The sequence below is a fragment of the Carcharhinus amblyrhynchos genome, chromosome 3 (assembly GCF_965287045.1).
Source record: "Carcharhinus amblyrhynchos chromosome 3, sCarAmb.v2.hapA, whole genome shotgun sequence".
Lineage (NCBI taxonomy): Eukaryota > Metazoa > Chordata > Chondrichthyes > Carcharhiniformes > Carcharhinidae > Carcharhinus > Carcharhinus amblyrhynchos.
Genome location: NC_137326.1, coordinates 40,465,917 through 40,480,697, shown reverse-complemented (window position 1 = coordinate 40,480,697; position 14,781 = coordinate 40,465,917). Strand labels below are relative to the sequence as shown.

General features: G+C 40.9%; 1 protein-coding gene across 1 annotated transcript; it reads left to right on the top strand.

Annotated features, from left to right (window-relative positions):
* The first annotated feature begins 1,324 nt into the window (after positions 1-1,324).
* On the top strand, positions 1,325-13,241 carry lmod3 (leiomodin 3 (fetal)). The gene is made up of 3 exons (XM_080183455.1): positions 1,325-1,809; positions 2,884-4,326; positions 12,951-13,241. Exons 1-3 carry the CDS (start codon positions 1,522-1,524, stop codon positions 12,975-12,977), a joined length of 1,758 nt encoding a protein of 585 aa, XP_080039581.1. The 5' UTR covers positions 1,325-1,521; the 3' UTR covers positions 12,978-13,241.
* Positions 13,242-14,781: the final 1,540 nt, after the last annotated feature.

Here is a 14,781-nt window from a genome sequence, read left to right as displayed (position 1 = left end):
CAGAAAATCATTTCTTCTATGGAAATCATTTTGTATCTTTATTTGCTAAGGTCTAAAAGCAACTTCATCGAATTCCTATATGTGCAATAGTATCCAGTTTTAAAGACAGCTTAACATGGTGGTTAGAGCAGTTAGCACTGCTGTCTCACAGCGCCAGAGACATGGGTTCAATTCCAGCCTCGGTCTGTGTGGAACTTGCTCATTTTCTCGTGTCTGCGTGGGTTTCCTCTGGGTGGTCCGGTTTCCTCCCACAGTCCAAGAATGTGTGGGTTAGTTGCATTGGCAATGCTAAGTTGCCCCTTAGTGTCACGGAACTAGCAGGGTAAATTCATGGGTTACGGGGATACAGCCTGGGTGGGATTATTGTTGGTGCAGGCTTGATGGGCCAAATGGCTTCCTCCTACACTGTAAGGATTCCATGATTTTTTTCTACCAATAAACTCCAGCCTCCCATCCATTGACTCTGTCTACACTTCCTGCTGTCTCGGCAAAGCAGCCAGCATAATTAAGGCCCCCATGCAAGCTGGACGTTCTCTTTTCCATCTTCTTCCATCGGGAAAAAGATACAAGGGCCACATACCAATCAACTCAAGAACAGCTTCTTCCCTGCTGCCATTAGACTTTTGAATGGACCTACTTTGCATTAAGTTGATCTTTCTCTACACCCTAGCCAAGACTCTAACACTACATTCTGCACTCTCTCATTTCCTTCTCTATGAATGGTATGCTTTGTCTGTACAGCGCGCAAGAAACAATACATCTCACTATATGCTAATACATGTGACAATAATAAATCAAATCTGGCTTAGTACATTCCTGTGTTTGCCATTCAGATAATGCCCGACAGTAAATATTTTGTTCTCCATTATACAACTGCATCTCAGCGGGGGTTACAAGCGATTGAAGTATAGTCATTAAGCAGGGCAGAGTGTCATGCCATCTGACTGCTTGGAAGAAACCATCGGAAGTTCAGGGGTACAGTATTTCAAATTCAGCTGCCAATTTAGAAGTATTCATTGATTTAGCCTCCTGTTATCAGATCTCTTCCCAGTTTGAGCAAATAATCCAAATAAATAACTCTTTGAGATCTCAGCACCTTTACGCCCCTTCACCTCCACCATTAACACATCCAGCTAGGCTAATATTTACGTTGTAAATGCTGTGTTCCCATCTGTTTTAAGTTTGGGTTAGGCTGCCAAGCGAATGTTCTCGAAAACCTCCTATGACCTGCCGACTGAAGGGACCCCAGCTGTAGTGAAATGTCAAAGAGTGACTGCTGCAGCTGACAGAAGTTTCTGAAAAGGGAGCTGCTCAGGAGGCTGTAGTGCACAGAAATACTTTGGCACAGGGCTGTGCTGAATATAGATCTCCAGCAGCTAGGGGCTGCTGCATTCCTGCTTCAGGCTGCACCGCGAACACTTTCTCCGGGAGGATCGAGGGACTTCACAGGACAGGGACGGAAAGCTTCCAGCTGAAGCCCAAAGTTGCCCAGCACTCTTTAGCTGCACTCCAGCAAGCACCATGTCAGACTGCAGCCCCGAGTCCGATGATATAGAACACAACAGTGGGGACGAGGATGAAATCCTCGCCACCCTGTCTCCCGAAGAGTTAAAACAACTGCAAAACGAGATGGAAGATCTAGAGCCTGATCCGCTTGTGCCCTTAGGGCAGAGGCAGAAAGATCACACAGACAGAGCGCCCACAGGCTCCTTCGATCACAGGTCCCTGATTGACTACTTGTACTGGGAAAAGGAATCCAGCCGCCTCTTGGAGGAAGAAAGGGTCCCGGCCACTCTGCTCGACAGTGAGGTGAGTTTTGTACAAGCTGGAGATCTGGCACATCCAGGGAAATGTAACCCATTCCCCAGTCCTCCCTGGGGACAAGGCAGCAGAGAGTGAATCTGGCTCAGTGAAAGCCATGGGGGAAATGGCAAGGCACTAGAAGCAGGTCAATAAAGGTTTACTCGACTAATCCCAGGAATGAGGGCCAAGTTAGGTTTGTATCCACTAGAGTTCAGAAGCGTAATTGGCAACTTGATGGAAATCTTTAAAATCCTGAGGGGTGTTGACAGGGTAGATGTGGAGAGATTGTTTCCTCTTGTCGGAGAATTTAAAGTTAGAAGTCGCTGTTTAAGCACAAAGGTTCACTTGTTCAAGACATAGATGAGAAGAAATTGTTTCTCTCAGACGGGGATGAGTCTCTGGAACTCTCTTCCTCAAAAGGCAATGGAAGCAGAGTCTTTGAATATTTTTAAGGCAAAGCTAGATAAGATTTTTGATTAACAAGGAAAGATTATGAAAGGGGTAGGCAAGAATGTGGGGTTGAGGTTACAAGTAGATGAGCCATGATGGTATTGAACAGGGTCAAGAGGCCGAGTGATTTACTCTTGATTTGTATGTTCGTTTGTTTGCAATATAATGATATTATTTCCATTACTCAATATTCACTCTGAAATATTATGACTGTCACATAAATGGACCATTTTCCTTTTATTTCTATTTGATGGAATTTTAGAATGTGCTCCGTTCTATAGACCTGTGGAATCTAACCCTGTGTCTGTGAGGTATATAGTTAGATATAGACTAGAAAATCAGCATGCTCATCTTAGTTGTGTGCGTTAGCTGGTTACACCATGGTACATTATTAATTTGTTGCCTTGTTCAGCTCCCAAAGGAGTTTACATTGTGTCCTGTGACATGCAACAGTGGAAATCTTAGTCAAGTGCTTAGAAAGATTTCTAAATGAACCAATTTGAATCCCTATGGGAGATTTGTCTTCAGTAGTCAGTGACTTTTATACCCAAGCTTTATCAGAATTAAGGAACTCTACGTTACTAAAAGCAAAAAGAACCCCACAAAACTGAAAATCTCTCTTCTCCACAGCAAACTTTGGCAAGAAAAATTGAAGAAGAACCACAAGTTGAAAAGGAGTGCGAGGAAGAAAAGGATAAAAGTGAAACAAGAAACAGAGAGAAGAAAGAAGAAGGAAGCGGCAAACACCTGAATAGAAATGGTCAGTGGACTCAAGAAGTGGAAGATGACAAACCAGAGAGCGAAGAGATCAAATACAAATCAGAGAAAGAGAAAGAAACGATAGAGGTGATGAAGTCACAGCAAAACAAAGATGTGCCAGTTACTGAACCTGAACCAGAAGCTGCAGGCAGTAACCAGCCAGAGAGAACAGCAGAGAAGAGCCCAGATCAACACATCAAACAGTGGAAGATTGAAGACACCTTTCCCTCGTGCAACAAGAAAAAGCCAGGTCCCTCTACTGAAGAGCAGCGTGAAGACAAGGAAAGCAAGAAAAGCAGTGAAGAAGAAATTTCTACACCTCCGAAAGAAAGCCAGGAAATTACAGAGGTGAAAACAGGCAATGGAAAGGCAGGAAAGAAGCTAGGATTGGATAGCAGTTTCCTCAAACTGACTGCAAGACCTTCAGGAAACCCAACGCTTTTAGATGAGACACTGGCAGATATTCGCAAAAACAAATCTGACCTTACAGAGGTCAACCTGAACAATGTGGAAAACATCCCTAAAGATATGCTGAAAAGCTTTGTGGAAGCTTTGAAGAAGAATAAGCACATCACTACATTCAGCATCACTAACACGGGTGCTGATGACGAAATTGCTTTTGCCATAGCCAACATGCTGAGAGAGAACAAGAAAATTGTAACTCTCAATATCGAGTCCAACTTCATCACAGGCAAGGGTATTGTGGCTATCATGAGGTGCTTGCAGTTCAATGAGATTCTCACTGAGTTGAGGTTTCACAACCAGAGGCATATGTTGGGTCACCATGCCGAGATGGAGATCGCCAGACTCCTCAAAGCCAACACCACCCTCCTGAAGTTGGGTTACCACTTCGAGCTACCAGGCCCCAGGATGGTCGTCACTAACTTACTGACTCGCAATCTCGATCAGCAGAGACAAAGGAGGTTGGAGCAGCAGAGAAACCAGTTTATGCAAGAACAAGAAATGATGCTGAATGCCTGTCAGAAAATCTCCCCTGACCAGCTGGAGCTGTTGGGTGGATATGTGCCCAATCTCGCCACCTACCATAAAGATCCTCGTCTCCCACCAAACACCTTTCACAATCGTCCAAAAAGCAACATTCAACGAATACAACTCAGAAAAGCTCCCAAAAAACAGAGTAAAAATAAAGCTGGTCAAGAGAGAACAGATGGGAATGACAAGCCAAACCTCAAGGCAATGATAAGGTCACTAAAGCCAGTTCCCAGGACTCGACAAGCACCTTTAGTTGAAGATACTCCTCGAGACCAGTTGTTAAATGATATTCGTCAGAGCAACGTGGCTTATTTAAAACCTGTGAGTAATATTTCCATAAGCTCCCATGTGATGTTTTATGCAACCATAGGATCCCCACAGTGCAGGAGGCCATTTAGCCCAGTGAGTCAGCACCCACTCTGCAAAAGAGCATCTTACCCAGGCCCACCCCATCCCCCAATTTCCAGAACCCCGCACATTTACCATGCCTAATCCACCTAACCTACACATCTTTGGACCTCCCTTCTCTCCGAGCAACACCATTCAACAGCCATCAATCATAACTGGCATCAATTTTCCTTGTACGTTCAAAATTTTTGGTGAATATCAAATTAATTTTCATAACTTTAAAAAAGTCAAACACTCAACTTTAAACATTAAAGGGTGGCATGGTTACACAATGGTTAGCACAGCTGCCTCACTGTGCCAGGGACCTGGCTTAGATTCTGGCCTTGGGAGACTGTCTATGCGGTGTCTGCATGGGTTTCCTCTGGCACTTGGCAGACTGTCTATGCGGTGTCTGCATGTTCTCCCCTTGTCTGCATGGGTTTCCTCTGGTGCTCCAGTTTCCTCCCACAGTCCAAAGATGTATGGGTTAGGTAAATTAGCCATGGTAATTGCACTGGGTTACAGGGGCAGGGTGGAAGGGTGGACCTGGGTCAGTGTTCTTTTGGGGAGTCAGTGCAGACCCAATGGGCCAAAAGGCCTCTTTCTGCACTGCTGGAATTCTATGGTTAACTTATTTCATTTAACAATCCTAAAAATGTTGAAACAAAATCCTACAGAAACTGGAAATCTGAAACAAAAACACTGATATTGGGAAAATTCAGCAAATCAGACAGCTTTGTAAAGAAAGGAAAATATTCATGTTTTAGCACTTTGTTAGAAGTGAAGGATATTGCAGATAATTACTGAGATGTGCCTTTATATTTCAGGATTTGTTGAACATTCCTTTTTCCAATCCAACTCTTGTCCCATCCCTCACCTCTTCAAAAAGTCTAATAACGTATTTATCTAGTTGGTGCATCATGTAAACTTCATTAGGGCGCTGCCTTGCAGTCATTTGCATGTATCCATTATTCTCAACTTTAATTCGTAATCATACTCAGGTATTCATTATTTTGAATCTAAAAATGTAGCTTCATATGTCCTATCCAATTTTCTCTATTATTGGGAGAATTCTTCAAATGCATTTCTAACTTCACTTCGGTTATGCTTTCTATTTTCACTCATAGTGTAAGTATTGTGTTGCAACATATGTTATTGAATGTCTTCAGATCTGCATAAACTTAAGATGCATAAATTAAAGTAAAAGTTTACTTATTAATCACAAGTAAGGCTTACATTAACACTGCAATGAAGTTACTGTGAAATTTCCCTAGTTGCCACACTCTGGCACTTGTTCAGGTCAATGTATCTAACCAGCACATTTTTCAGGCTGGAAGGAAACCATGATCAGCGTTGCTTCACTCGTCCCTGACTTGGTACAGACGTGAAAGAACAAAAAATTACAAACTGCTGTTGAAGTAGACTTGTTCGTGATTGCTAATGACTTTATCACAGTGTAAAAATATCACTGACACTAACGGAGGTAACTTGTACCCTTAAACTTGCATCACCAGCAAATTCAAATCAATTTTTGTCCCATGCTGTAATGTTTCATACATGTTAAAATGAACTCTCCCTTCAAAAATACGTATGTTGACTCATTCAAGAAAAACACAAACCAGAATGAAGTTGATTTGTAAACGGAATGTTATGAGTGAAAATTTCTCCGACTACTTTCCACCTGTTCCCCTGGTACAGGCCCTTATTGTAAAGCCATTGTGCACAGTCTGCCACTGTTATTACAATAGATGGAAAATCAAATGCATTGAGGCTGCAGTTTTTCAATTGTTGTGCGTGACACCCTGTCAGCACCTTGAAAAATCAAATTTAATCTCAGAGAGCACTCCTAACACACTCTAAATCATTGTCCATATTTGATCAATGAACCCACCAAAAGACAGACACATTGTGTTTGGGGCTTAATTTATTGATTTTAATAAATGGTAATGAAGAGAGGTTAACATAAAAGGTATTCTGCTTAATTATCACCTTATTCTAGATATAAAGGAGATCGCCATATACTTGTCAGAAACTCTTAGTTGCTCCATTAATTTATTTATTTTAAATTATTTGGCAGAGCTTGCATGGAAAGCTCATCAAGATCTCATGTAGCATTCTTTTAGCAATACATTTTTAAAAGTTTAAGTTTATTTATTAATGTCACAAGTAGGCTTATATTAACATTGCAATGAAGTTACTGTGAAAATCCCCTAGTCACCATACTCTGACGCCTGTTCAGGGATAGTGAGGGAGAATTTAGCATGGCCAATACACCAAACCAGCATGTCTTTTGGACTGTGGGAGGAAACTGAAGCACTGGAGGAAAGCCACGCAGACATAGGGAGAACGTTCAAACATCACACAGATAGTGACCCAAGCCAGGAATCGAACTTGAACAGACAAATTGGACATCTAGAATCATAGAATCCCTACAGTGCATAAGGCGGCCATTTGGCCCAACAAGCCTGCAGCAACAACAATCCCACCAGGCCCCAGATGACCCCATGCATTTACCCTGCTAATCCACCTGACACTAAGGGGCAATTTAGCATGGCCAATGAAACTAACCCACGTACCTTTGGGTTGTGGGAGGAAATCAGAGCACATAGAAGAAACCCATACAGACACGGGGAGAATGTGCAAACTCCATTTAGACAGTGACACAGGCCAGAATTGAACCTGGGTCCCCGGCGCTGTGAAGCAGCAATGCTAACCACTGTGCCACACTGCCACCTACTATCTATTCCCATTCATGATGTTTCTGAAGTTATACCTCGTAGGAAAGTTCCACAGAAAATATACATTCTTAACATAGTTGACAGTTTTAAATATGATTAATTAAGAAAATGAAAAAACAAAAAAGTTATTTTCCTTTACAACATTGAGGATGAGATGAAAATTCAACAGTATATAGTTCATCTCAGTTTGAGAATTCTATCTTCTAATAGGCAACAAAAATTGTGTTAAGTACCTGAAATTTAAAAAATCTTTCTGGTAGTTACTTTCTTTTTTTGAGATGATCAATTAGTGCTCAGGTAAGCATTGATGGACCTAATAGTTTATCACCCTTCTTTGCAAAAATTGAATTATGTTCTCACATGCTTGCAAATTTACAATACCTAACAGGAGTGAGCTTTCTAATCTCTGGACAGTAAATGCCAACATCTGAGCTCACTTCAAGTTCTACACAACTTAATTTTCAATAGGGAATACTGAATAGTGATTGGAGCAGATATCATAAACACAGGAGAACTTTGGTCAATTGTCATACCTGTACTCTTCTCCATGGTGAGATAAGCTAGCCAAACACAGACTGGAACTTTCACAGTCTGGAAGATCAATAGCACAGTAAACCAGGCAATTATGTGATAAGCTACTAGGAATGTAAATCCAAATCTCTAAATTATAAGACTGACTACATAGAATCATATAACAATGCAGCACAGCAAGAGGCCATTTAGCACCAGCTTTCTCGAAGGGCAATCTAGTTAGCCCAATTTCCTCAACCTTTTCCTCATATACCTACAATTTGTTTCAAGTATTTATCAAAATAGCTTTTGTAAGTCACTGTTGAGTCTACTTCCAACACCCTATCAAGTAATCTATTCTGAATCCTAACTAGTCATTATATGAAAAGGTTTTCTTCATGTTGCGTCTGGTTCCTTTTATCAATCATCTTATCTCTGTTCTCTCTGATGGTTGGCCTTTCAACCATTGGAAGCAGTTCCTCTATCTAAACATTCCACTATTTTTAACAGCTCTAGCGATTCTCCTCTTAGCCCTTCCTCGTTCTAAGAAAACCAATCCCAACACCTCCAGTCTATCTGTAGTTCCTCATATTTGGAAGTATCTGAATAAATCTCTGTTATACCTTCTTCCTATCTCTCATAAAGTGTGCTGCCCAGAGTTGGACACAAACTCCAGTTGGGACTGAACTAGTGTTTTATAAAGCAGCATAACTTGCTCCTTTTGCAAAAACTACTGTTATGTATAAAGTATTGATCCAATATGCTTTATTAACTGATTTGTTAACCATTTTCAAAGATTTGTCCACAAGCATCCCCAAGCCTCTCACATCTTGCGCCCCCTTTAAAATTGTACAATTTAGTACTGGCTCTCCTTATTCTTCCCAGCAAAATGTAACACATCACACTTTTCTGCATTGAATTTCAGCAGCTCATTCCACCAGCCTGGCTATGTCTTCTTATAACCTGTTACTATTATCCTCGCTGTTTACTGCACTTCCACGTTTTGTTTCATCCGTAAATTTCAAAATTAAGCCTATAGGGGACATGCTAACAGGGTACTTATTGAACATAGTTTTATGAAAGGGCTGGCATTATGAAAGGGCTTCTTTTCCCCTAACTTCCCAACATCGGATTTGGGGGAGTACTCCAAAGATGCAATGGAGCATCCCTCTCAGAAGTTCCCAGGTAAGGCACTAGGTCGCAATTGTCCAGAAGCACTAATTTCCTCTGAACAATTACGATGCGTTGATAACCATCCACAAACCAGCGTTATGTTAATAGTTACTCTGAAAGAGTTAAGTATTAAGAATCAGCGTTAAGTATTTTGAACACCGAGACCGAGCCCCGCATTGGACGCCCTCCACAATCCGGACCCCCAATTTATCAATCCCAGAGTATTCCCAACACCCCTCCAAAACGCCCTGATCAGACCCCATTCCCAACTCGCCGACCAAATAGGACCCAGAGTTGGATAGCAGACTCAGACACTTAATGCCCCCACCTCCCCTCCCCTCAGTGGACCTGACCAGCCAAATTCCATCCACTTACCTTCGCCCTGGTCCGTCAGTTTCACGGAGCCCTATAAACCTACCTGTTTTCCAGCAGCCAGTGCAGTAAATAGAAGGGGCCATGGCCTCCCTTAATTTGCTGTTGCTGCACTCTGGTCTTCGGGAACGCTTCACTGCAAGTTCCAACAGCTCCAACCAGCGGAAGCTTGAAGAAAGTTTCTTAAAGCTGGAATTCCAATGAGCCATCCTTTTACGCTGCAGTTATAACTTGCGTGCAGGAGATGCAACACCTACTTTTTCACCTCTCTCTCCTCACTGTCCTTACACTTCCAGGCTTAACAACAATACAGGTGCACTTCTTTCAACTTAATGTACCATCTCACTGCTCACAATGCAGTTGTGCTGTAGATTAGGGACATTAAATGCAGACTGGGTGACCACTTTGAGGAACAGCTCAGTTCAGCCCACAAACATGACTCGGAACCTATCCTTGACCTCACACCGATCTCTCAATCCTTGGCCACCTGCAATGTCTCAATCAACCTCAACGTAAAACTCATTTATTCGTCAGACATTTTACAGACTTCTGAACTTCGCATTGAGATTAATATTTCAAACTGCAACCTCTGCCCCCATTTTGTTTCCTTTGTATCTTGCAGATTTTGCCTTTTCTCTTGTTTTGGCACTTCAAACAATTTGCAAAAGTTAAAAAACTGCTTCTTTTCCCAAGTAGTGACACGTGTGGAGATATATTATTGGCACTAATCAACTGAATTAAATCCTTTTTTTGCAGTGTTAATAAAAGTCTTACTTGTGACTAATAAATAAACTTTTACTTTTTTTGCAGCCTGTCCTAATAGCCTTTGAACTGAATGACCAAATGCTATATTCTTGAAAATATATTTCAGTAAAATTTACAACCCTGTAAGAACCTAATTCGGAATTTTAGCAAGTATGAATCCAGAGAATAGAATTTCACTATGTGATTGCAAAAAAAAGTGGTACTCACAATCTACCTTTCATGATGATAGATAAATGCTTCTTAAATGTCTCCAATAACAAAATACTGTTGATTCCATAGATCGCATCAGTTTGTGTGGAAAATGCTCCCTCTACTGTTGCAGCATCAATAAATGATAACCAATTTCCTGGTTCTAAAACAAGATCACCATTCTGAAATGTTAGCTGTTTCTCTCTCCACCGGCTCCTCCTGATCTGCTGCATTGCCATAATTTTGTAACTTTTATGAAAGGAAAATGGTTTTCAGATCTATTGAAGCTTTTCGATAGCGTACCAGTAGATATAGCATACTTGAATTTTCTAAAGTCATGCAATAATCCGCAACACCCTACATTGTTACATTAGATGAGAGTTCATAGGATTGGGATGACGATATTAGCATGGGTCGGGGATTGATTAATAGACAGAAGGGAAGCACAAATAGGTCATTTTTGGGTTGGTAGCTGTAACTGGTGGCGTGCCACAAGGATCAGTTATTTAGAATCTTTATCATTATTTAGATGAGGGCACCGAGTGTAATGTATCCAAGATGGCTGAAAAAAAAGTGAGGTGGATACGTAAGCTGTGAGGATGCAAAGAGGTCGAAAATGATTAGACAAGAACATGGCGGATGGAATATACTGTGGGGAAATTTGAAATTACCCAGTTTGAAAAAAAATGAAAGAAATATGAGAAATTAGAATCATACAGTGCAGAAGAAGGCCATTCAGCCGATTGAGTCTGCACCAACCACAATCCCACCCAGAACCTATCCCCACAACCCCATGCATTTACTCCAGCTAGTCCCCCTGACATTAAGGGGCAATGTAGCGTAGCCAATCCACCTAACTCGCACATGTTTGGACTGTGGGAGGAAACCAGAGCATCCAGAGGAAACCCACGCAGACATAGGGAGAACGTGCAAACTTCACACAGACAGCGACCCAAGCTAGGAATCGATCCCAGGTTCCTGGCGCTATGAGGCAGCTGTGCTAACCACCGTGCCACCATGCTGCCCTACCCATCTTGATGAGTTGGTATTCTCAGGAATTTGGGTATTTATGTACACAGTCACAGAAAGGTAATATGCAAATACCACACGTAATTAGCCAGGCAAAAGTTTTGTTAGCCTTTCTGACAAGCAGGCTAGACTGTAAGAGTAAGAAAGTCTTGCTGCAATAATATGGGACTAATTCCATATCTTTAGTACTGGTACAAATTTGGTCTCCTTATTGAAGGGAGGATATATAAAATTAATTTGCAGTTTGACTGAGGTAGTGCCAAGATACTGTTTCCCCCGACTGAAGAGTACAGTCTTGAGCCCAACATGCGGTCCCATTTAGGACTGAGATAATAAGTGTCAGAAAGTTGTGAAGTTTAGGAACTCTATGCCAGAGGGCAGTGCATGCTCAGCTGTTGATTATTTTTGTTCTCAATGAATCTATGCTGATTCTCCTTTACTAGACCATACTTGACTAAGTGACTGTTAATTTTATTCCAAATTGTTTGTAAAAGCTTTCCCACCACAACTACACTTGCCAGGTTTATTATTCCTGCCTTATTTTGTCAAAGTGTGTCACATTTTCCAACTCCAGCCCTCTGTTACTGCCCATATTTTAGGAAGATTGAATTGTAGCCAGCCAGCATTTTCATTCTTTCGAACCTTACTGGCCTCAAGCTGAATTATCAATTGTGCCCTTCCAACCTTCCTAATTCCTGCTTACCTGCTTTTTGTTTTACCCAATTCAATTTTACTACAGCTATTTATTCAAACTTTTTACTGCAATGATGAAGGAGATTAATGTTGTTATTTTCTGCCACATTGTAAAACCTAGAACTTAATAATTATTGGTAGTGCTTAACATGTTTTAGTATCTGTTAATTTATTTAAATTTTCAAAAACAAAAATATTAAACGCACTTAAAGTTTTCAATTGATATCACTAATAAGTTACTTAAGGAATAAATTAATGATGATGGTGTCTAATGAAAAGTTGCATTTGTTTCCTGTGTCAATTCAACTTCGAACACAGATGTAAGAAATGGATGACCAGACACATTCCACCTCCTGCCTCAACACATTACATTGGCAAATTTACTCAAACATCTGGACTCAAAGATTTGGAGAACTGACACCAACATATCAAACCCCAACTAATGATATAAAGTAACCCAAATCCTAATTATTAATAAATTTTTCAAGTATGTTACTCAGTATTAGGAATTGTATCCCTTCACTTCAACTCTCTATTTCTAAGAAACATTTGAAAATGATCACTGTGCTACCCCTTGTCTTACCATTTTGTTTCCTTCTTGCCTTCCTGAAGGTATTGACTCATGGCTGGAATACTGAGCAGCCCCGAATCTCTCAGCCAAGCAGTCACTCACCACATGCTGCCTTAGATGATGCACAGCAATAGATTGTTCAAGCCAAGTTCAGGCACTAAGAAACCAGCAGGACATGCCTTTCTTTCCTTTTCATTCTTTTGACATTTTGAAGTGTAATAAATAGATGCTGTCTTAGTCAACATTCCTTCTGTGACCACTACCAGCCAAAACAGATTAACTGATTTTTCATCTAGATTGTTCTTTGTCAAATCAGTCTGTCCATGGATTGGCTGTTGCAGTTGCTCACAGATTGCACTTCAACTATAATTCATTGGGTGATATACACCATTCTGGGATGCCACAAGGTCATGATCAGACAATACACACATCTCAAGGAGATATAATGTCTTTGTGCAATTTGTAATTAATTCAACCAAATGCTGAAATTTACACTTACTTTCTTGTCTTGTTCACAGGTTCCACTCCCAAAGCTGTTGAGTTAGTCTCGTAAAACGTGGAGAGCCAGTATGCCAGCTGTTTAGCAAAAAAATTCAGAGTTGTGCAACAATAGGGATGGAGTGTCACAGTAACACGTGGACTGTTCCCTACTGTTAGCATATCTGTGTGGGAACAATTACAGAACATTAAGGGGGTTTTTTTTGCATTAAACAAACTATGTGCATTAAAAGTCTATTGTCTTAGAAAGTTATTTATTCACTTTGATTTGTATCTGGAATGTATTATAAAATAAAATGATTGAAACATTAGTTCCATCTTTATTTTCCACTTGGTTATGTTTTCCCCTTCACATTTTAACATTGCTGAACTCACTACAAATTAATGCCCAATTGACCAGTCACAATCCCTGTCAATATTATACTTGAGTCTCTAACAGACCTATAGTTTAATGCCCTAGTCAAAGAAGCAGCTTTGCTTCCTTGGTCCATTAGTGAAAGACCAAAATAAATTTCTTTCCCCCTACTTGGGCAGTGAGCTCAATTCTAGGCATTTATTCAAATCTGACTTTCACCATTTCTATAAAATCATTTGAGAGGCGCAAAAATCTCAAGTTTTTGCCAATCAGCTAAGTTGGATGTCATGCAAAAATATTAGAGTTTATTTTTTGGATCAGGGTGTCAAGATGATAAAGGGTGCTACAATCAGACCCAAGTTACAGTGTCTGTTGGTATCACATTTCACCCAGTGACACACTGTCTGCTTATTAGCAGTTATGTTCATTAAAAGGAACACTTGCATTGACTGATTAAAAATAAAGTTCAAAAAATTCCATGGTCATCTGACTTTGTATGGACCTATGGCATAAGAGACTACCTCCTCTGGGTGTTCCAATATCTCCTGGTTACAATACATTCAAGTTAGATCATTAACAATTTGATATCACTGCTAGTAGAACATTACAGTGCAGTACAGGCCCTTTGGCCCTCAATGTTGTGCCAACCTGTGAAAACCAGTCTAAAGCTCATCTAACCTACACTATTCCAATATCATCCATATGTTTATTCAATGACCATTTAAATGCCCTTAATGTTGGCAAGTCCACTACTGTTGCAGGCAGGGCATTCTGTGCCCTTACTAGTCTAAGTAAAGAACCTACCTCTGACGTCTGTCCTATATCTATCACCCCTCAACTTAAAGCTACGTCTCCTCATGCTAGCCATCTCCATCCAAGGAGAAAGGTTCACTGTCCACCCTATCTAATCCTCTGATCATCTTATATGTCTCTATTAAGTCACCTCTTAATCTTCTAACGAAAACAGCCTCAAGTTCCTCAGCCTTTCCTCATAAGACCTTCCCACCATACCAGGCAACATCCTGGTGAATCTCCTCTGCACCCTTTCTGCTTCCACATCCTTCCCATAATACAGCGGCCAGAACTGTACACAATACTCCAAATGTGGTTGCATCAGAGTTTTGTACAGCTACAACATGATCTCATGCCTCCTCAACTCAATCCCTCTGTCAGTAAAAGCTAACACACCATATGCCTTCTTAATAATCTTATCAACCTGGGTGCCAGCTTTCAGGGATCTACGTACATGGACACCAAGATCTCTCTGCACAACCACACTACCAAGTAACTTCCCATTAGCCCAGTACTCTGTATTCTTGTTACTCTTTCCAAAGTGAATCACTTCATTTTCCCCACATTAAACTCCATTTGCCACCTCTCAGCCCAGCTCTGCAGCTTATGCCCCTCTGTAACCTACAACATCCTTCCCCACTGTCCTTATGTCTACCAACTTTAGTGCATCCACAAATTTGCTAACCCATCTATGCCCTCATCCA